The 23241-nt window shown below is 37.6% G+C and overlaps 1 protein-coding gene across 1 annotated transcript in view; it reads right to left on the bottom strand.

The window, feature by feature from the left end:
- The window catches only part of FAT4 (FAT atypical cadherin 4), a 142728-nt gene that overhangs the window by 48174 nt on the left and 71313 nt on the right, over window positions 1–23241 (bottom strand). Inside the window, exons 2-6 of the mRNA XM_068680684.1 lie at window positions 21317–21448; window positions 18254–18515; window positions 15333–15683; window positions 10150–11072; window positions 9227–9401 (exon numbers count right to left, since the gene is read on the bottom strand). Coding sequence (XP_068536785.1) covers window positions 9227–9401; window positions 10150–11072; window positions 15333–15683; window positions 18254–18515; window positions 21317–21448 — 1843 coding nt within the window. The remainder of the gene's footprint in view (window positions 1–9226; window positions 9402–10149; window positions 11073–15332; window positions 15684–18253; window positions 18516–21316; window positions 21449–23241) is intronic.

The following is a 23241-nucleotide window of genomic DNA, read 5'->3' as shown; positions in this document are numbered from 1 at the left end:
TTTCTTAAAACCACCAAATTACTTATCCTTATTATAAGTTATTGCTGTAAACAGAAAAAACAGAGAAGCTGGCTCCTGCAGGGACTGCTGACTAAGTCAATTTTTGACTGCTTGTGACTCCTGAATATCCCACAGCTAAATTCCTGTAATGCATGATTTTAAATTATGCTTTAAAAACACCCTTTATAAATAGCAAAGATTAACCAGCAGGATAAGTGTTCTGGCCATATGTGCATGTTTTACTGATTTTATCCTTGTAATTAAAGCTTCCTGAAATTGTAGATTTGTTGTTGAAGAATCAGTTAGCAAACTTTCAATTTGTGAGGTGTTATATTTGATTTAGAAAATAGTTTAAGATCATGATGACTGGAAAAGTCTTAGTATTTATCAAAGGCTGAAAATTTTTCCTTCCATAGCATAGTGACTACTTTTATTATATTACTGTTTTGAAAAACAAATTATATTCAGCAAACTGAGCACATTTGCAGTAGGATTTCATATAACAATGATGTAAGCAGGAGGGCAAACATTTTACATTAATTTTCATTTCAACTCTTGTTCCAAGCTAATCATAGCAAGATGGATGAATGAATAGATGAGAGGAGTGTAACAACCTCAGAATTACTGAACTAACAGCTCTTGTTTCCTTGAAGTTTTTTATTGACTGCTAAATCCTAAAAATTAAACATTATATTCTTGCTTGGATTCCAGTTTATATAAATGAATCTTTTTTTTTTTTTTTCAAACATATATACCTACTTTTTCCCCCTCTAACCTGCAACAACATTTTAAGAAATAATAATAGTAAAGAAAAAATAGCCAGGAAAACACTGAAGGCATCTTAAATGTCTGACAGTCTTGTTCTCATTCATTTGGATCAACAATGCACAATATTTTTGCTGTACTGTGCAAAACTCAAAGAAAATTAAACTGCCTTGGCATATTTCCGAAGTTCAATTCTCATTTTTTCATCACTGCCCTTCTATACATCCACAACCACTTACAGGTAATCAGCAGACATATATACATGCCAGTCCAACATATATATAATAAAATTGTATTGCAATGGTGGTGGGGCTGAGAGAAGTAGACCTTAAGATCCTACAAGAGATGACACTGAGGATCAAGAGAATATCTAGCTTGTTTAATGTACTTCATGCTGATTTGAGCGGGATTGACTGCTGGTCAAGCTGGTAATCCAAAATCCATAAAGCATGGTGGTACTTTCTGTTTGACCAGTGGCAGAAGGAAACCATTGCCAATGGAACCAGATGTGAACTGGGAACATGGTCACAGTAGAAGCACAAAGGTAGGTGAAATATATTCATGACAGACAAGAGAAGCAGAAAGTGAGAAAGTGAAAAACAAGGGAAAGAATACAAAGCAAATAAGGAACTTTAAAAAAAAAAAAGTTTGTATTAATCTTCTTTGGCCTATGAATAAACATTTCATGCTTGAATCCCATTTGTATTTGCTACATATTACAGTAGGTGTCAATGAATCTTTTGTGAACGTGTGCTGACATTCAAGAAACTAAAGACAGAATTGAAGAACTTGAGAAAATAATGGTGTTTCAATGAAAGCAAGAAACGTATTTCACAGCAGTGCAAGCTGTCTAAAAAAAAGCATGGATGGAAATAAAGGAGAAGAACCATCCCTACTAAGTAGATAAGCTATTTGAAAAACTGAGTGGTAAGAGCTCTTTGAACTATGTCTTCCATACAATACAGTACATAGTACAGTCGATCCCAGCTTACCGTAGTTCAACACTTTTATCATTAAAATTTTAAATATTTTCTGTCATTAATCAGATAAATTTGTAATACTGAGTTAAAGATGATGCTAAATGCTTTTATTAAATAAACCCTTTAAAAAGAAGCAGAAATCAGCTTCAACATTTCATGGCACATACATGCCTGGCAAAGCTGTTATTTGTAGTCTTTTCTTTCTTTCTTTTTTTTTTTTTCTCTGTTATTTTTGCAAACAAATACAAGAATATTTTATAAATATTTTTCTGGTAAGAAATCCTGTATAGTAACTAACAACACTGAAATACAGAATATTCCTCTTTCTTTCATTTATAATGCAATATATATATATATACATATATATACATAGAGAAAGAGAGAGAGAGCAAGCAATAACATCATCCACACTCATTATTCATTCTTTCTACAGGGCATCAAATTATATTCATTAATAGATACGGGAATTCTCACGACTATTTTTGATGAAACAAAAGAAGAATATTACCTCTAACCCAACCAAAACCAGAAGACAATGAAATGGAAACCAGTTCATTCAACAACCTTTAGCTAAAAACAGATGATCTCATTTGAACTAAACCTGCCAATGACTTGCTGGGTTCTCTACAATCTCAACACAAGAAATGTTTGAATGGAGAGGCACGTACTTAACTGAGTACTTTTCTAAAAGTAGCAAAAGTATGCCTGAACTAAAGAGGATAAACATGTTAACACACATTTCTAACTCTGCTTGCCTTGTCCAAATAAAATCCGCCATCAGCTGAAGTTGGTCTCAAAGCTGAAGTTCTGCCTGTGATTTTAACCTAAGTGAAAAAGTAACTTTCCCTCTTTTCATAGGTATTTTAGCTTGTGCTGACCAGCTTAAGCCCTTTGCCAATACGAACACACACCTCTCCTGCACCCCACCCCATGGAATACATACACTTGGATTTAGCCCAGAGACTCTCGATGAACTATTTTGAAAAAAAGTGATCTAATAAAGAAGGTTTAACTCGAAATAAAAGACCAAAACCCTCAAATGGTATTCTGGGGCTGGATTACACATCTTGTAGGGCAGTTCTCTGAAGGGATGGGCTAAAGCCTCATCTCCTCTGGGGAGTAAATATGTCACATCATATAGACATGAATACACTCTCTTCCTTGACAATTACTCCCTGGGGGACATCCAACTGACTTTGCCTTACTCCTGCTGCCTAAACATCTTTCTGAGCCTGTTGGCTTCTAGAGAAAAATTAAAACACTGCCAAGAGTTTCTAGGCTCTCAGAAAGGGTAGGATCCTGCTATTAGCCTCCCACAAGTAAAAAAAGATGCTATTGATTTCCCTCTCTCTCCTGATTTTAGATGATGGTAACACAAAATAAATGCTGCAAACTCCCTGATGAGACTGCTGCCAGTTCTCCTCCAGTGTGCTTCAGAAATAAATAAATAAATAAAATCATGCAAAACTACTAAAACAATAGATTTAGAACCAGTAGCATAATAGTAAAAATAATACAACTAGTAAAATAGCAAAACCAGGCTCAAAGTAGATAGTATTGGCATGAGGAAGAGCTTCCCTAACAGCATGGAAATAAATGGGGCTGGGATAGAAACCAACATTCATTGTGGAACAGCTGTAGCATAAAACAGAGCAGAGAAGAGAGCATTCATTATGTAAACTGCTAAGCACCAAGGTAAGCATATGTCAGCTTCATTTAGCTCACCAATGGCCGAAGTGATGTGCATATTTAGACATAACATATAAAACATGGAAAACAGGCCACGTCTAAAGGAGATTTTTGAGTTGTTTGTTTGTTTTGAGAGCACCAAGATTTAAAAATAGTTGAATTTGTTTTAAAAATACAACTCACTCTTTTAAGGCAATATCTTTTCACACTGCAGACTGCCTGTTAAGTAGAAACACAGTGCATGCTAAGAAAACAGGATGAGTATAAATGTCTTTAAGCCCTGTCATATAAATCTCACAAAATGTTAACCCTTGAGACTCTTTCTTACTATTACTAGAAAATAAAGAGGCTGAAGTTTTTCTAATTTGAAAATACAGTCGTCCTTTACTTGTCACCCCAAACCAGGAAATACTTCAAAATGTGTCAAACGAAAGAGTGAGAAGAACAATACAACTGCATTGTCAGATTTAATTTGATTTTAAGATTGAAGAGAACCAAAAGCATATGTCAAATGAGAATTCCTGAGAAGGATATAACCTCTATGTTTGGTTGCCCTCCTGCATTCTTGAAGGAAAGAATGCATAAGTTGAGGGCCAACATTTTGTAAAGAAAAAACATATGGTTGTTTTTTTTCCACAGGCCAGCGAGGTATAAGACGATCAACTAACTAAATATATTTATCAGTCCACTGATTTATTTCTTTTAGAACTATCATCTAAATCAGTAAATAGGTTATTTAACAAAATAATTAAAAAACATACAGCAACGCAGCTAATTAGAAACATCACACTGTGATTTTGGTTTTATTGTGGCAACATGCCGTTCTGTTCAACCAAAACAGATACGCTGGTTGCAGTTTATTTAAACAGTAGTCCTGGGCAGCTAGCAGGTTTCCAGATGTGCTACTCTACCTCCCTGTGACCAATAAATAAAAGGAGGAGGACTGATGGAATGCTAACATTTTCTCCAGAAAATGGCTCAAAGAGTTAAAGCCCCGGATGATAAAAGCAGCTTCACCAGTCCTTGTCACGCTGCCAGGACTGAATGTTTACCCATTGCTGGGTCCCCACCAGATGGGGTGAAAAAAATAATTTAGAAAGTCTCTTTTCCCAACCATTTTGCCACGAAGAAGGGTAGAGCTAAGCAAAACAAATGATTTATATGGTAGAAACAGTCCTGTAAAGACACATTCAAATAGCTGCACGTAGGTTTCTTGGCGTTTATGTTAGCAGATATTTTGGGGGAGCATGTGCAATTTAAACACTATCGTGTTATTCCACAGTCCATCATTTTGCTTGTCATTGTATTTATAATTCACACACTCTGGTCTACAGCTTGTGCTGCAAGAGGGGCTCTAAATTGGGATGGGTGAACTTTGGGGTTGAATTATGTTTTATTTCTCAAACAAAGCCACAGGTGTACAGCTCCGGAAGATGCTTTGTGCCTCTCTGTAAAACCCGACTGCTTAGAGCAGAAGTCTCCTGAGACCAAGCAGTAAGGTGGAAATGCAAAAGTGAGGGAAGAGGCTGAAATCATGAACCTTTGTGCAGGCTGTGTCATGGAAACTGGGCATGAAGCAGACTGTGTGGCCACAACTCACTGTGTCATCTGCCACACTCATCTAAGCACCTGAAAACATTTCATCAGTCTTTGCCCTCCCCCAGGGGAGAGGGAAAACTCTGTAGACCCAAGATCTACCTAGAGGACTAGGTGGAGGACAGCAAGTCAAGGAATAGCTGGATCAGAGCCAGGACGATACATAGATCATGACACTCGCTTCTGGTCTGAAAATAATCCTTGGGAAAGCATTTTTCCGACAAGTGCCCAATTCCCATCGCTGGTGCAAGCTGTCATGCCTGCATTCCTTGTCTCACCTGCCCAAAACTCTTATGAGCAGCTCAGCTCAACTCTTAATACTCAGTAACTCATGAACTCTTCTCATATGTCCTGGACCAAAATCCAGGCTCCGGGAGAGCATGCCTGCACGGCATTTTGAAGCCTAGAGGCTACTCAGCTAGCACAGGCACCCGATCCCACGCAGCCTAGCTAGCTCATGCTTCACATATGAGGGCTGATGCTTTGCCATGTCGTAATCCTCCATCTGCTACAAATAGACTCAGGGTACATCCCGCCAGTATGTGTTACAAAACCCATAAGGTACGGGGTGAAGCAGTGTGCATGAGCAAAGTGTCTACGCCTTGTAGAAAGACCATCGATTGTTTTCAATATATTAGACTGACACCTCTACAGAAAAATAATTTTTCCATCAACTTCTCCATAAACATTATAAAAGAACTATTAGAACCACAGTCACAAACTGATGAACTGATAATAAACATAAGTAAGAAATCCTTGATTATGTTTAGGGAGATCAGGAAGACATCCAAGAAGTTGAGAATCCATCAGTCCTTACGTCTAAAGGTGCTTCTAAGCATGTATTGCATCTGATTCTTTGAAACAAAGGCAAGAATTGGCATAGACTTCTATAGGAGTAAGGTATCATCCTTGAATGTTTTAAATTAGCCAGTGCAGCATATAAAAATTGAGATGTAGATCCTAAAAAGAATGGGAAGTGGGCTGGACGAAGAATTTTGCCCTTGATGTACTACCCAGACATTTCCAGAGCTAACTGCATCTGGATGTCTACCACGATTTTTATCTGGAAAAAAATAAAACTAAATAAGAGGCACCATCTATGGGCAAGCCTGTTGCTTGGGCTGCTGAAGGCAACCAGAAAGACTGTTTATTACAGCTAATAAAAGCCATACTCAAAGTGCAAAGTAGAATACCTTTCCCTTGATTTATTTTCGGAGATAATACAGATGTGGATGAATTCAGACACGCCTGCCTTCTTCAACATTTTGGCAGGCACTGCTTTCCTGTAGAGCAGAACAGTTCTGTATGTGTTTCTCACTGAATTTACTCTATGTAAGATTCTGCTGTCTAGGAACAGAAGCATTATCTAACAAATTCAAGCTAAGATATTAGAAAGAAATAATTACATTAGGCAAAGAACTGGACATGCCTGTGAGAATCTTTTCTATAATTTTTTTTCAGCTGCTCAAGAATGTAATATTTAAAACACTTTTCTTACACATTTCACCATAGTGTGACTGCTATAATTTTGGTAGTACAGCCAGAACTACCTTATTTAATGAATGTACCAACTAGCAAAGGTCAGTATGTTAGCACCTGGAAATCCATCACAAACCCATACTGGTAGCTTTTAAAACATCTTGTATATTTTAAAGTAATACATTCTTCTTCTGATAAGCTACAACTCGTTTTAAAAGAGGCTTCTTCCTCCATAATATTTTTCTAACTCGGCTGCCAAATGTCCACGGTAGTGCATGTACATTTAACATATGATAATGTAATATATAGTAATATAAAATTTGAGACACAGCTAGACAGAGATCTCAGAGTCTGTAGCTTGGTCTGTTTGTTCCACCTTATTGTGACAACCTCACTCCTTAAGAGGCCTCAAACAAATTATATGCCAGAGTGTTCTTTACCACATAGACTGCTGAACTCAGTATGACTAATTTAAACATAACAGAGATCCCATAGAATTTCCTCAGCATGTAATATATTTAGAGTACTCCGAGTACCTGTTATAACTGTGGTCCACAACCTGCTTCCATGAAATAAAGGGAAGTTTTGGCATTGACTTCTACAGGACCATGAGATTTTCCGTGGTGCTTTAGTTTAGATAAATCATAACTAACAGTTTTAAATGCTTTCTTTGATAGTATGAATTTAGGGTATGTCTCCAGTCTGATCAAAAGTTACCGTCTAACTTTATTCACAGGGTTGGTAAAAAATATAGCAAGTCATATAAAGCCTATGCATTAGTCAGGTTGTAAACTTTTGCTACTCTATATAACATACTCTATCTAATGTTTAATTTTATATAATTAATTAATTAAATATTGATTATTTTTAATTATTAATTATAATAATTAATTATAATTAATTAAGTAATTGTTTTAATTAAATATTTAAATAAAACAAATACTGTAAAACAGTTAAATTTAAGTTACTATTTAGCAACTGTTTCTGAACACTTTTGCTAGCATCTTTTAATATTGACAAGAGGGAGTAATATCTTGTGAGTTAGCATTATGATAACATAGCTATTATTTTATATAAAAGATCTTCAAATTATGCTTGATCAGCATGATATCTGTGTTTTTAAACACAGGAACAAATGAAATATGCTGCTATGATAACATAGCTATTATTTTATATAAAAAATCTTCAAATTATTCCTAATCAGCATAATACCTGTGTTTTTAAACATAGGAACTAATGAAATATGCTGCTATTCTTGTCAGCTACTTAAGGCAAAGGCCCGATGCACACTTCATGAACTAAAATCTCCTCTGGACTAGTTGAAACTCGGATGTCTCCCAACCCAAATAAATATTTTCATTTGCTATGGTTGGGTTAATTTTTGGGGGGGATTTCATATTTTTTAGTAACCAGAGTTTAGGAAAAGATCATGCTATTGCCAAACTTTTGGTTTATACATGGTACTAGGCATAGGGTGAAACAGACTTCTTGCTCCTTTTTCTGGGAAGAGTAAGAATTGTTTGCCACTTGACACATCCCTTATCAGTACGTATTTTTTGTGTAGGCCTATGTTTTACAGGGTCCTAATTGATGCCCAGTCCTGCTAACTTGGACTGGGACAGTAAACAGGAATCAAGGATCTGATTTCTCTTATATCCAGCCTCAGCTTCTGAGGAACATAAGGATATTCAAGCTCAAGCACATCCAACTCACAAGTGAGCACTTTGCAGCTATACTTTACACTGGAAAGCCAGTGTAAAAATACAATGCAATATAGCATATCTAGCCAAAGTACAAGACAAATGATACGTCAAGTCCTAAAACTGTGTTTCAGAGCTTCAGCTGTGCCCAGACTGTGAAATACCTGAGCACTGCTGCAATAGGAAAATATAAGCCATAGATATTGTCACTGACATAAGATCCTGCACACAATATGGCAGAAAACAAAATTGCATCAACTTGTCAACAAGTTAGGATTGCTTCTATTTTTATTATTAGAAAGTAAGAACAAATTCTGCAATAAATTACATCCCATCAGACTCTGGGGGACTGGAGATCAGTCCAGAATATGATGAAGAATGTCTTTGTTACTAATATTCATACCCAAATCTGCAACCAGAATTTTATGCTCAGACACCTAAAGTAAAAATGTGATTAATCTTCATAACAAGAATTCATGTCTGTGTTTTAAACTGAGGGAACTTAGTATACATTAGGGATTTTGGAGCAAACGTAAGACTGGATGCTGAGCAAAGCAGAAAATTAAAATGCTGAAATCTAAATTGTCATTACTTTTCAGGGGTAACATTTCAGTAAGATTAACTGAGTAGTCCATAGCTGTTTTCTGGCCATTGATTTGACCTGTCTGCACATTTCCAACGACAACATTATACAGTTTTTCATTGCCATTCATGAAGCTGTCATGACCCACATAGGATCACTTACTACTATGGGGGAAAATAAACCAACCCACCTAAAGCTGTAGTGAGTCCTAATATCGTGCAACCAGACATAAGGATAAAATCCTGACTTCCAGAAACTGAACTCCCTTTGACATCGTATGAGCCCAGATTTCACCCCAGAGACCTAAACTGAAACTTGGGTACAAATCTCCATGCAGTAAAGTTTCAGACCACCATAAAAGTATTTCTTTTACACCCAGAACACAACGTTTTCAAGTGATACAAGATTTAACCAGAAGAGATTGCACATTTTACCTGAATCAGCAGCGGTGATGAGTAAAACATACTGCTCCTTCGTTTCTCGGTCCAGGCTCTGCACCAAGCGGAGCTCTCCACTGGCTGAGAGAATAAAGGCTCCTTCTTCATTTCCACCCACGAGAACATAGGTAAGCTTGCTGTTTAGGCCTTGATCATCGTCCCTTGCTACAACCTACAATAGCAACACAAAGATATGGGGAGAAATATCAGTATCTGGTAAATGCAGGGTCTGTATAATTTTATTGGGAAGGAAAAAGTATTCTCTATGACATTAATCCAAATTAATGGATTGAATTAAACCCAGTGCCTTAAGGGCTATTATAAACTAGCTGTAATTGTAAAATGACAACACAGTGGTGATGGACTCAAAAGCGTTGTTTAAAAATTTTAAAATAGTTAATTACTTATTTTTCTCTAGCATAAACATAGTAAAGGCTGCGTTGGGATGTAGTGAAAACCGCAGATGATTTGGTATAGGCTGAGCTGAGTATCAAAGAAAGCACTGCACATCCTGCCGTCTGAATCCATTTAGTGCTCTTTCAACATTTGGATCAGAGCCTCATCCTATGTAGGCAATGATCAGATTGAGAGACTTGTTGCATCAAAGTTGAGCCTGAGATGAGGGAATATACCAAACTCTTAAAGTCACAGTGTACATAGGAAGATAGGTCAGGTGAAAAAAATGACACAAAAAGACCCTGCAAAGCCTAATATAAAATTTTGGTAAAAAACAACTAACAAACAAAAAGGAAAACAAAACAACAACCAATGCATATTAGATTACAGCCAAAAGAGAACTTTTCAATTTTTTATTTTATTTTTTTTTTAATTGTGGAGGAAAGACACTACATATTAACAACATATCGTAAGGTTCATTAATAACTGTAGCAAACACATATTTATTTGCTGAACGTACTCACCTGAAGAATGACTTTGGGAAGTGTCTCTAAATTCTCAGGCACATTCACAGAGTATGGAGAAAGCTCAAATGTGGGAACATAATCATTGACATCCTTCAGAATAATATTGACTGCTGTGGTGTCAGTCCTTGGGCTGCTTCCACGATCGGAGGATTGAACAGTCAATGTATAGGAGGGCTTCTTCTCTCTGTCCAAAGGCTTAGCAACTGTTATCACTCCCGTCACAGAGTCGATGCGAAACTCATTATTGGTATCTCCACTCACGATGGCATAGCGGACTTGCCCGTTTGTACCCTCATCTCCATCGGTAGCAAGCACCTGGATTAAATCTGTCCCCGTTAAAGTATTTTCTCCCACCTCTACTTTATAAAGCTTTTGTGCAAAAAGGGGGTTGTTATCATTAATGTCGAGGACTATAACTACCACATCTGTAGATGAAGAAAGGGATGGCTGACCCTTGTCTGTAGCCACCACGGTCAATGTGTAGTTGGACACAGCTTCTCTGTCAAGCTCCCCAGTTAGCCTGACTTCCCCATCGATAGTGCCAATGCTGAATTTGTTTCCCAGAGGCCTAAGCAGACTGTACTCAATGTAGCTGTTCGGACCGCTGTCAGGGTCAGTTGCTTGTGCTTTGAACACAACCGTATCTATCGGCGTGTTCTCTGGGATGTACGTCAGCTTTGGAGAGATAAAGCTGGGCGGGCTGTCGTTCACGTCTAGCAGAATAATTGAAACCTGGGCTGTGCTTGTGTACCTGGAGGCCGGAAGAGGGGCCATGTCATGAACTTGCACGACAAGGTTATAGAAAGACTGGCTTTCCCGATCCAGAGGCTGTTGGATGCTCAGCACCCCGCTGCTGTCGATGCCAAAATGTCCTGCGCTGTCCCCAGAGGTGATGCTGAAGGACAGCTGCGAGTTGGGGCCTGGTGGAGCGGGAGAAAAAAGGTAAGAGCATGATTTAATCTCACTGACCTAGATATAAATGTTTCTAGCCTCATTTCCTATCTAAATAAGGATTATATGATCATGCTGCCTGTTCAGCTTCCCCATCATCATTTTTGAATCCATCAGCTAATTTCAGGCGAGTTTCATGGTGGAACAGAAGCCTTTGAAATAATTAAATTCTGACATGAGTTGAAGAGAGACAGGGAAGGATGTTGCTAATTAAAGGGAACTAATTAGGGCACTAATTAGTGCCCTACTAGAGCCCACTGAGGGAATGGCCATCAGAGCTTGTCTCTGTACTTCTTTCAGCAGGAGCCACATGGTGAGAACATGTGTACTTTGTTTCATCTATGATGGTTACAGACAAAGGATTTAAAGTGTTTTCTTTCAGAAACCAAGCCTCAAAAGCTCTGCTTCTTACAGAACAGCCTTTTTACTCCTTTCTTCCCATTTCTAGGCTACAAAGTTATCATTGATTTAATTATTTTATGAATTCTTCCACCCAATTAAAAACAAACAAAAAACCAGAAACTGCCATGCCTAGATGGAGCAGGCCAAGAGTGAATACAGTGGAGAGGTATGCTTACCATACATGGAATAGTGTTCAAAAATACCAGATGAACAGCCTTCATCTTATGACTGAAACATAACTAGCAATTATGGTCAGGGAGTGATTTATAATTTTGGTAAGGGAAATGCATTGTGAGTCTTGACAAGGCTACGAAATGTCCCTAAATACGCCATACGGCAAAAAGATACATGTATATATATTACATATATACACACTTTTAAATATAGTATACATTCATGTTATTAATATTTTAATTAATTTTAATTTTTTCTTCTTGTTTTGGGTCATGAAGAATGTGATTTATGATTAGCAGATTAACAAAATGTTCACTACTCATTTACCCCTCAAACTCACATTTTCTTGCAAAGAAACCAAGCCACCTGATTAAGCAGCTGATTACTTCATTGTGCATTTAGTCATTTTTACTCAGGAGCTCTTTTCCCTCCAACTGAACTGTTTAGATATCAAAATTACCCCTGTATTTGATTTTTTAATCAATGGTGTTTACTAAGCTCAGACTCGGGAACTCTAGTCCTACTTGCCTTTTAGAGTGGCTACTCTACTTGGCATCTTTCTCTTCTTCTCTTGTAGAAACTTAATTAAAAAGTAAATAGAACCAAACATGAAAGACAAAATATTTTAACACAATTTAAAAAAAATACACTTATATGCCAGATATTAGTGTTTATATGTTACTTTGACCAAGTGAATTACAGTGAAAATGTAGTACTATTCCATTTTTTTTTTCAGCTGTACTTTAAAATGATCAATTATAGAAGTCTTTGATTTCAGTAAAGTACTTTCTGGCAATTCAAGATTTTGATGACTGACTTTGGAAATGGGTAGGAATTAGATCTTAAAGAATAATTTTATTTTTTTTTTACTATTTTTAAATAGATTTTTTTCATTGTTTTCTATGGTGGTGTATTCCTACTAAATTTACTACTTATTCTTTATCTCACCTTCATGTAACTTCTCATTCCTTGTCCTGTATTCTCATAGGTCTTAACATTGCTAATGTTTATATAGATTAAATTGTGGTTCTCCTGAAGCAGAAGGAGATTTTCCTAAATATCACTGGAGCTGGGACTGCCACTTGAACTATTCTGTTTCAAACAGCACACAAATCTGGAATTATGTACCTCATCCATCCTCTCTCTCCAGGTTAGAAGCTGGGTTTTTCTTATGGTGAATGTAGGGGCATCCTCTTTGCTTAGGTTTGGGCTTATTTCATTCCAGTGTTAATACAGTAAAACTCTGAGTAACAGCTCAGACATGAAGCCACCAGTTTCCATGATGGTCTTTTAAAGATCTTGTTTCTATTTTTCTTTATTTAATGAGACAAAAAAAAATCCTACTTTTTTATTTCTTTTCCATAAATAAAAATACCTATAGTCTATAGGTATGCTATAGAGTCTAACTTCCTAGTCTAAAACGGAAATTTGACAGCTTTTGCCATCAGAAAAATTTTAACAAATTCACGTGTGCTTTGTCCCAAGAAGGAACACTGATTTTTCTGTTAATTACATATGGAAATGTATATACATGCATATAAATATATGAGTCTTAAAATGAATGTATTTAAGGAAACCGAGTCATTTATTGTTCTGTAGATGAGCTGATGTTTACTATGGATTTGTATGGTTCAAGCTGACATAAATCCCAGTGGTGTGTCAAACAAGAAAATGACAGTGGGAGCCGTTTCACAATCACAGTGAATTTGTTCATCAGTGTATATCCTAAAGCAACAGGTATACCTCATTAGAAAACAATGTGTTTTCAGAGCTATTTGGGGATCATGTAACATAATCAATGAAATCATATTTGTATGCACTGTCTGAATCACATGCAGTAAAGTATAATACTGGTTATTTCTGTACTCCAGATAAATTCAAGAAAACACAAGATAAAAGGTTTGGGGCTTCAAACAAAAACATAAATAGATGACCACATTTGCTGAAGTTGCAGTTCTGTTGGGAAACTCAGCCTGGCATGTTCTTGGAATGAAATTTCTGCCCTATTAAATTTTAAATCCAGCCTGTTAGAAAAGTCAGTGTGACAGAAAACGTAAGAGGCAAGATATCTGTCTTACTTTTCATGGCATTGCTCCTCAAATGCTCATTTGCTTCCTTCCTAATTGAGTGCATGATGAATGTAAAATGATACATCAGTGCTATGACAGATCACATCCATTGCATGCAGATGGAAAATAATGTATGAGGTGCAAGAAAAAAGGAAAACAGACCCATAATGGCTAAGTGAAATTAACTGTCAAAAATGTTTGAAGCCAAGCATCATAATCCTAATTTTTTTTAACTTTTTCTTTTTCCTTGTTTGGTTGTTAGGGTTTGCAGTTTTTTTTTTTTCCTTCTTCATTTTCTACCCACTTTATATTGTGATGAAATCAAAAATATTTGGAGAGGAAAAGACAATCTATAAGAGGAGATAGATGAGACACAAACCCGTTTCTCTACATGCCTGAAGGAGCAATAACTTCCCTGGATATGTAGATGCAAGTACAAATTCCTCCTCCAATATATAGTTAGCTTACAAAAAAATAAATCTTTGACAAGAGTGATGAAGAAGAGATCCATACAAGAACAGCTAATATCATGAAGGTCTAATTTCTAGTTTGCTGGCTTATCTTATGGAAACTTTTCTCTCTCACTTTCTCAGTTTGATCTCAAAAATAGTTGTACAACCCTTTATCACTGAAAGCACTATCCATCAGCACTTGAATGTTCCCACAAAAATGTCTGAGTTTGAACAAAGCATTTCCTGAGGAAAAAAATGTTTCACTGAACAATCTTGATGAGCTCTGTTGTTATACATACATAAACTGGGGTTCCTTGCTTTGTGTACATGCTTTGTTCTTGGAGCCCACATTTCAGTATAAGACATTACAGGCTTTCCTGAGCCTCCAGTTGAGAGAAAAGTTTGCTTAATTTGTCACAAAATATCCTTCACCTGTAAGTCAGTGTGAGTGCTATAAATAACTTTGTATTAAGTCACTCTGAGTAATGTCTATGGACACTTAATGTGCAGTATGTTACGGAATCACTTTTATGTATTTTATGACCATATTCTGCAATTATTCTTGTTTGGGCATAAATTATATGGCAAAATGCTTAAGCAAGCTATAAAGATCGTATCTTTAGCACTCCAACACATTAACACCTTCTAGATGTCATAAATAATCCCAAAATTAAAGCTTATTTTAAAGAGAAAATTTCCCATGATCTCTTTCAGTCAGTTTTTAAACTCTGCTATCCATACCCTGTAGATCACAATCCTCTTAATGATATACTTATAAGTTATGGTACAGTTCAGGAAATTAAATAAAAAACAAACCTGAAAGCACGTTTAGGTCTTATTTAAATGTGCAACCTGAACACCATAATTTGCCTGCTGGTGCTTAATTCTTGAAACTTGCTCTAGATAAAACACAGCTTCTCTGCAATTCATTGCCACAACAGCAATATGAAGCTACCCTCCTAAACCTGATGTGAAATATGAGGAAAATTACCTCTACTTACACAGCATGTAGTAATTGTAAGCACACAATGGCATCCTAAGGATAGCCCTAATTTGCCCTTTCTACTTGATCTTCTAATACACTGCTAACGTGAAATATGCATTTATCATCAGAATATAAGGAAAAGCCTACCATCATCTGCATCTGTGACACTGAAGTTGAGAATAGCAGACCCTGGAGACAGGTTCTCCATCAAAGACGTACTGTATGAAGCCATGCTGAATACTGGTGGGTTATCATTTATGTCCAATATGTTGAAGTACACTCTGATGGTAGTAGATTGGCCTCCTCCATCTTCTGCACGGACGGTCAGAATATAATACTGCTGCACTTCGTAGTCCAATGCACGAGTCAGGTTGAAGACTCCAGTAACGGGGTTCAGGAAGAACGTACCCTCTTCATCATCTTCACTCACAGTGTAGGTGATTTCTCCATTTATACCGGAGTCATCATCTGTGGCTAGGATGGCTGCCACTAATGAACCTGCACAGCATAAGAGTGCAAAACAAGTCACTCACAAAAGGCACGTCACCAACGTGGGCAGGGGGTGCTCATTAACAAGCATCTCTGTAGAACAAAAGGTGTCAGTTGGTAAACATTCAAGCCTCAGAATTGTATACCTAAATTTTGTGACAGCTTTTTCAAAGCTGAGAGGAACAATATTCAGTATGACGTTTATTTTCAATGGCAACTGAAAAAAATACACCAAGAAATGGTCAGCAATATTTGGTATTATCTTTAAATGGGAGCATTTCCAGATACCAGCTGGGGCAAAAATAGCTGTTCTCCTTTTCTGTATTTTCTTTCTGCTATTCAAAGGACCTTTTTCTCTCCACAGACAAATACAAGTTCTGCAACTTTCTATATACTTCTTATTAAATGCAGAAAACTGAAATGTCAGTACTCACACCAAAAATCCCAGCCCTACTTTTTGAAAAAAAGTGCCTTAGCAGGGTAACTGCGGTTAGAAAGCCAGAAACCTTATAGGGGTTCATTCTTCAATGTTTTTTGAAATTCAACTCCTTATGAATTTGTGCCATTGTTTTCGTTTCTGCATAGCTGCATTCACATGACTGACCTATCTTACTAAAGTTTGGAAATTCAGTGTCAGTTTTTAGTATATTGAATACTAATTATAATTAAGATCAGCTCATTTCCAAGAAAGTTAATCATTTAACTTCTTTTTCCTGGAACCAGATGAATTACATTTGCTCTAGCACAGTTAATTATTTTTGAGCAATGTGACAACAAAAATTGCTTATCATCAGGATGAAGAATAGTGCTACAATTCTGTTTAATCTAGCTGAATATTCTGGTATCTTTTCCATACATTTGATTACCTAATGCTTTAACATTTCTGATTGCATGCTAATTGGCAAAAAGGGCTGTTCCAAAGCTGGATTGGATCACCAACCCTCTCGCGGGCCTGCAGCAAAGAAGGATCAGAGCAGTGCTAACCTCTGTGCAGCACACAGGGGTAGGGAAACACCGCAAGGTGTTTGAGGCCCCAGGAAGGTGCAACTTGCAACCACAGCTGCTGGGCTGCAAGGGGAAGGGGGATACTCATAGTGCATACCCTCTGGGATAGAAAGCAGACCCTCAGAGGGGAAACCTCACACTGTTTCTTCCTTCTGCATGACTTCACACAATTGGCCTGCCACCACTAAGCCCAGTATAAGGCACAGATCTATACCCCACATAAGCAATTAAGGAGAGAAGCCTTGTCTCAACAGGGAGGGAAACATGCTCACCATTTACAGGGTTATTCCTGCTAAAACAGACTGAGCCTCAGGACTAGGACTGGCAAGAGAGAATAGCATAGCTGGGGATCAGTAACCAAACTGCCCAATGCTACGCAGATGTCCTGTCTCGATTACTTCCAAATTCCTGAAGCACAGCTGACTACAGTATACTGCTTTAACATAAAACACCACTGAATTTTGGAACTGTCACTGTGGGACAGAGTGCAGAAGCTGGAGGCATGGGGGTAATCTCCGTTGTCCCAAGCTGAGCCTCCCACACTCATGAGTCTAAGCCCTAATAAAAGCTTCAAAGCTATCACTATGTCATTTACATCTCCTTTGTTTATGTTTTAGAAAAAGTTTCTAAGATGCTTCAGTAACTAATAAAGCAGATACTGCTTTTATGCAAGCACTCTGTATAGAATACTGGAAACTATTTATTGAGAGAAATATTCATTTCTCATCTTGACCCACAATATATAGCACAGCTTTGAAAAGTTTTTGTTGTTGTTTGGTTAGTTGGTCTAAATAGTTTCTAGCTTAAAACCTAACCTGTAAACATCAAACCACTACCACAAATGAAACAAGTTTTAAAAGAGGAAAAGAGCAACTCAAAGGTTTGCAATTAATTCTAGGAATCTAGGAATTAATTATCTAAAGGTCACATTTTGTACAAAAAGTTGTCAAAACTAGGAGTCAAAGACGATATTAAGAAAATATAATGTTAGGATTAGTAACTGAGTGTGTGTCAGAAATACTATTGAGGAATCAATGTATAAATTATCAGCAGCTCAATGGCAACCAATTTTGTGATCCTATCTGCAATGCATTCAATACTCGCATTGCCTCTGCATCTTTTCCATAAGAGTATAGTGTTTCCATTCTGTAAGTTTTTCCCTCTATTACTTTCCTGTTTTTGCTTTGTTTTGTTTGTTTGTTTTAATAGTAGCACTCAGAGGTTTCCACTGTGATACAGGCATAATCCCTGTTCTGCATCTATGAACTAAGGTTTGTTTTTGTGTTGTTGGCTTTTATTGGTTTTGTTTGTTTGTTTGTTTCGAGTGGCAACTATTTATCTATTTCCCCAAAATAAACGTTACCCTATTGTACTGCAACAGTGATACTGATTTGCTAGCAAGCAGACTTTCAGCATGATGTGATTCTCTGTCTCTCCATCCCATCTGAGAGATGCCTTTGACCACTGCTGCCTCCTGGACAAGTCAGAGAGGTTTTTTTTCTCTCTCCTTCTCAAGTCTCTCTGGATGGATGAAAAGAAAATTTCCGTCAGTTTTAGGGTCATTTCCTATTTACCTGGGGTGGTATCTTCCGGGATATCGAAGGAATACACTGGTTTGGAGAACTTGGGGATATGGTCATTAACGTCACTGACAGTGATGTTTATTCTCATGTCTGAGGACTGCAGGCCATCATCAGCACGAACCAGCAAGGAGTACTTGGAGCGGCGCTCTCGGTCCAGGCGCTTGGTGGCTATCAGGTCTCCTGACTCAGGGTCAATGTGGAAGCTATCATCCGCACCGCTGATAATAGTGTATGTGACAAGGGCATTGGCTCCCTAAGCAAAAACAGAAGTGGTCAAATCAAGTTATTTGCCAGGAAAACCACATCGTAACTTTCAGTAAGGCAAGAACCGTTCCAGTAACTGCACTTGGCGAAAATTTTCAGAACAGTTTCCTTTAATAAACAGCCTTCCTGCCCAGTCTCAGCTTCAGTCCCCCAATACAGATGCCTACGCACACAGTTTTTATTTATGAGACGTGAAATGACGAGATTGTTCAGATAGTTTTTGCTCCACTGTTCATAAAAGGGTTTCATCCAACCAAGACCACAAAGCCCTAATACCTGTTTTAACCTCAAGCCAGCATCAGCAGGCAATGCTACACTTTTCCTCTACCAGTGACTAGTGTTTATTCTTCTTTTAAATTGGAAGGTGAAACTAAATGATCCTGTTGCCTGTGGGCACAGCTCTGCCCTCCTTCAGTCACAGGAGGTGGGGTGTGGAAGGAGGAAGACAGGGAGGCATGAAAAAGAGGGAGCCAAGCACCAGCTCCACCAGCTTCTGGTCAGGAGAAACTCATGGGAGCAATGACTGCACAGGTGTCATACAGAAGCCCCCAAAAGGTCAATTTATGCAAGGACACGCATTCATCTCTGTGAATAAGCAGCCCTGAAGTGACAAGTCATGTGTCACTGAAATCACAGTTCTGATCTCTTGGGTTGTGCTGCCAGTCCCTGGAAGCCAAAAACATTAGCTTTGGGGGTTGAACAAAATATCTCATTTGACCCTGTGAAAAAAAAATAAATGAAATAAAGGGGAAAAAAATGGATACATGTGCACTTTGAGCATTTTGGTTAAAATGAAAATGAAGGAAAAGTAATTTTACACAGAAAAATCATTTTTTTTCTTTTTCCTTAAAGGTTGAAATTGAAACTTTGGGAAAAAACAAAAACAAACAAACTCTAACTAACATAGTGACACGATGTGTTATGCCTTGGCCCCACCCCATCAGAAATGGGCACTGAAGGTTTGGCATTTGGCAGCCTCTGGAGTGGCGCACTTGTGCTCCACATGCTGGTGATGCCCAGCAGTGTGTTTTGGTGAGCAACTAATGCTGCGGCTGGCCATTTCCCCCGCGCTTTCTGTTTGGGCACCACATACCACCCCAATCAAAGAGATGAGGGAGAAAGAAATTACAGCTGTTTCAAACATTCTTGCCTAAAAAAGCAAATTAAGGGAGATAAATACTCACTCGTACCTGTGAGATGAGAGAAAAGCATTAGTTATCTGGCCTTACGATAGCACCTCGTGCCAAACCTTTTCTCTGGAGTTTTGTTTCAAAGAGCCGGATTGAGCTAACTGATAAAATGAAATTTCAAAAGAAAACACCCTTCTCCAGGTGCCCAGCCTCCGACAGCTGCACGCAGAGCTTCAGTATACACAGACTCTGTGTGCTCAGGTGTACCTGGGGTATGTAATTCATTTTCCTGTTATTGTGTGGCTTAACAAAAACAGCTGATAATAATTTAAGATTTCATAGGTGACCAAGTTTCTCCACAATTTGTTTTACTAGGCAGCCTTCTCCTAACAGAGCACAGCTAAAACAGCAGCTACATGTGATTCTGGCCTAATCAAATTAGTAACTTTACATCAATTAGGTGAGAAGAATAGCAAAATAAAAGGTTTGTGAAACCTATTACAAAGCTGTATAGAAACTTCCCATCAACAACTGTCTGAAACGGATTTGCAAAGCTCTAGAAGCTGTTGTAATTTTTAGAGCCTTTAGTAACATCTATCAGCTAGAGTCTGTCTTTACATCGTCTCTCAGATCTCTACAAAGATTTTATTATAACCGACAAGGGGCTGAAATTTGCTGCCTTAATACTATCATTGAAAAATAGTTATAAGAGGGATTCATGTACACCATTCAACCATAATTTTTAAGCATTCTGTCACCCTTTTAAAGTTAAACTTTTGATTCTGAAAGCAGCTGTGCATGTAGTAAAGGCAGCATGCTCAGGCACCCGCATTTTACTGAGCTACATATATGGGTTGCACATGTGAAAAAAGAAGACAGAAATGCATAACACAGCAGGAATGGTCACAAAAGAGGCTTGAGCATAATACATTGCTAAAATCTCAGATATCAGTTTGCTGTATCTCAGCAGAAAGTGGCCATTTAAGATTTACTTCTTCCTAACCTGAAGATATATACTGTTACAACTTTTGTTATGATTGTGCACTTTTCCAAAATCCTGCTTTCTGTCTGTACATCAGACTGCTCCCAGAAAACAAAGGAAAGAATAAGTTCTTATCATTCATACCATTCCTAGGCGTGTTTTAGTGCATCCCTATGTAGAAGCAAGATTCATTACATCAATTAACAATCACAGAAGGAATAACCAAGCTACCACAAAAAAAAATTAAAATAATAAAAAAAAAATCTCCTGAGGGGGTTGAATTACATTATTATTTGAATGCAAGAATTACTTGTTGCTGTTAAGTGTAACACTATATTTTAATGACAACACAAGCTTCTTTGCATGCTCATACTGACTTTTTAGGTCTTTCCCCAGTGTAAAGAAAATCAGTTCAAGTGAAAGAAACAATATGATTAACTTTCTCATAACTTAATTTCCAAAAGTAATGAATACATTAAATTATATTTGGATATACTTGCCTGACACATACAAGAGACTACAATATCCCACACTAAGCCAACTGGCTGTTTAATATCAGTAGCTCAGAAGGCTTTTGCTGGTTTCTTAACAGCTCCTTAGTTGCAGTGTCCTCAAAGAAATGAATTTCCAGAATTGCATTTTTAGTACAGTTCTTCAAATATGAAACCATGCTCCTACCTCATCAGCATCCATGGCTGTCAGCTGCATTATCTTAGATCCATCTCCTATATTCTCCTCTACAGTCAGATCAAGCATATCTGTGGGGAAAACTGGTGGGTTGTCATTGATATCCTGAAGCGTTATTTCCACCTATAAAGAGGAAGAATCAGAAAAAGTTGTGTGAGCACTGCAAGTTAGATGTTGATTAGACCCGAATGTTACAAATCACATAATTTTGAAAGAAATCAGGTAAATTGTGCCTAATCGCATGAATTAGAACATTCCCAAATAACACTGACAACAGGAACAGCCCCTCTGGATATTTAAATTCCACATTGTTAGAAAATACTCATAGGAAAACCTCTAACATAAATAAAGATAATTTGACTTGTTGATAGCGACTGATTTTAAATGGTCCTAGCCTAGTTTATATTGGAAAAGATCCACTGATAGACTGTCATTGTAATCCCCAAAGTCGGCCCCTGGAGGATAGCTGCCAAGTCCCGGGGCAGGGGATCATTCAACCATTAAATGCTGCTTGACATAAAGATGAGGTGGTGTAAAATTCTCTCTGAAATGTTTATGTATTGGCAACTCTCAGTTCTGAGGGAGGAAAAAACATCCTTGCACTTTATATTAAAATATACATATATATGTGTTTTTCCCTCTCTCAAAGCTCTTGTCTAATTGCAAACACAAATGTTACTTTAGAAGCAGCAACTAGCATCCATTCTCTTATGCACACCTAAACATATTGTTTTCACTTGCTGTATGTGTATGCCTTTCCAAGTTGTAATGATGGTTTCTGAAAGATTGTATTATTTATTCTTTTCTTTTTTTTTTTTTTCTTTTTTTTTTTCCATAATCAGGATTGTTGAATTCTCATAGTTCTGCTGATGGCAATTCAAAAAGCCGTAGAGTTTTATTTTCCCTGACTGCTGGGTATGACATGCAATATTCCAAATATTTTTTTTTGGAACATATGGCATCATTTTTTAATTATTTTTTTTTCCTGTGCAGAAAAAGGGGCTGGTTTTGGTCTCAAAATATTAAATGGCCACCAAACTCTGAAGAACCTCTATAGAGAAAACTGAGTAGCTGAAGGAAGCCAATCTGTCTTTATTTCTCATTAAGGAATAGAGAAAAGTAGACAGGGCCATTGCACAGGAAGGGTAGCAAAGACATGGATGACTTAAAGAAGATACCTAGGTTGACAGGCAAAATATTACTTTGTACTTGCATGTAGTTGCCATGCCATTGTCCACAGAGGTTTTCCTTGTAGTTTGTTGAAAACATACAGGCCTGCTTTGGTTATGATCAATGCAGACACCCCTGGTGATATGAAGTCTATGATTTTTACTATTTCTAGTCACCTGCCATAATTTTTTCCCCATCCCTAAGCAGACCAGTAATTGCCAAACCATGCTGACAATCACCAGAATGATCCCAAAAATAAGTGTTAGTGACAGAGGCTCAGCTGTCTGCAGAACAACTGAGTCAGCCAGGCTTGCTGGTAGCATCTCTCCCTGAGATCCCAGTGGCTGCACCCCAAAGCCATCGATCCTCTGAGAGCTTCCCAAGCCAGGGATCTCACCTTGCTTCTCTGAGGCAGTTTCTAAAGAAGGTTCAGACAGACAGCCTGCCATGGCATTAAAGGGAACTGACAAGTCTTTAAAAACAGAGGCTATATTACATCAATATTAGAGAAATCTGCTGCAAATGAAAACAAAACACTGGGCCTACATGCTTTAAATGGCCTTTTATAGGAGACTGTTATTTATTTACACCATATATAATTCCTTTGATCATTCACAAATGGTACTGTGCTTCATGGACTGAGAAAAATTAACGTTTTATTGTGAAATTCACATCTGTGACAACAGAAGTACAAGAAGTGCTAACCAGAGCATCACAAACAATGATTCAAACAATCAAATAACCAG

The sequence above is a fragment of the Anas acuta genome, chromosome 4, assembly GCF_963932015.1.
Source record: "Anas acuta chromosome 4, bAnaAcu1.1, whole genome shotgun sequence".
Lineage (NCBI taxonomy): Eukaryota > Metazoa > Chordata > Aves > Anseriformes > Anatidae > Anas > Anas acuta.
Note: the sequence above shows the minus strand (reverse complement) of the source record. Positions and strands in the feature narration are given on the sequence as shown.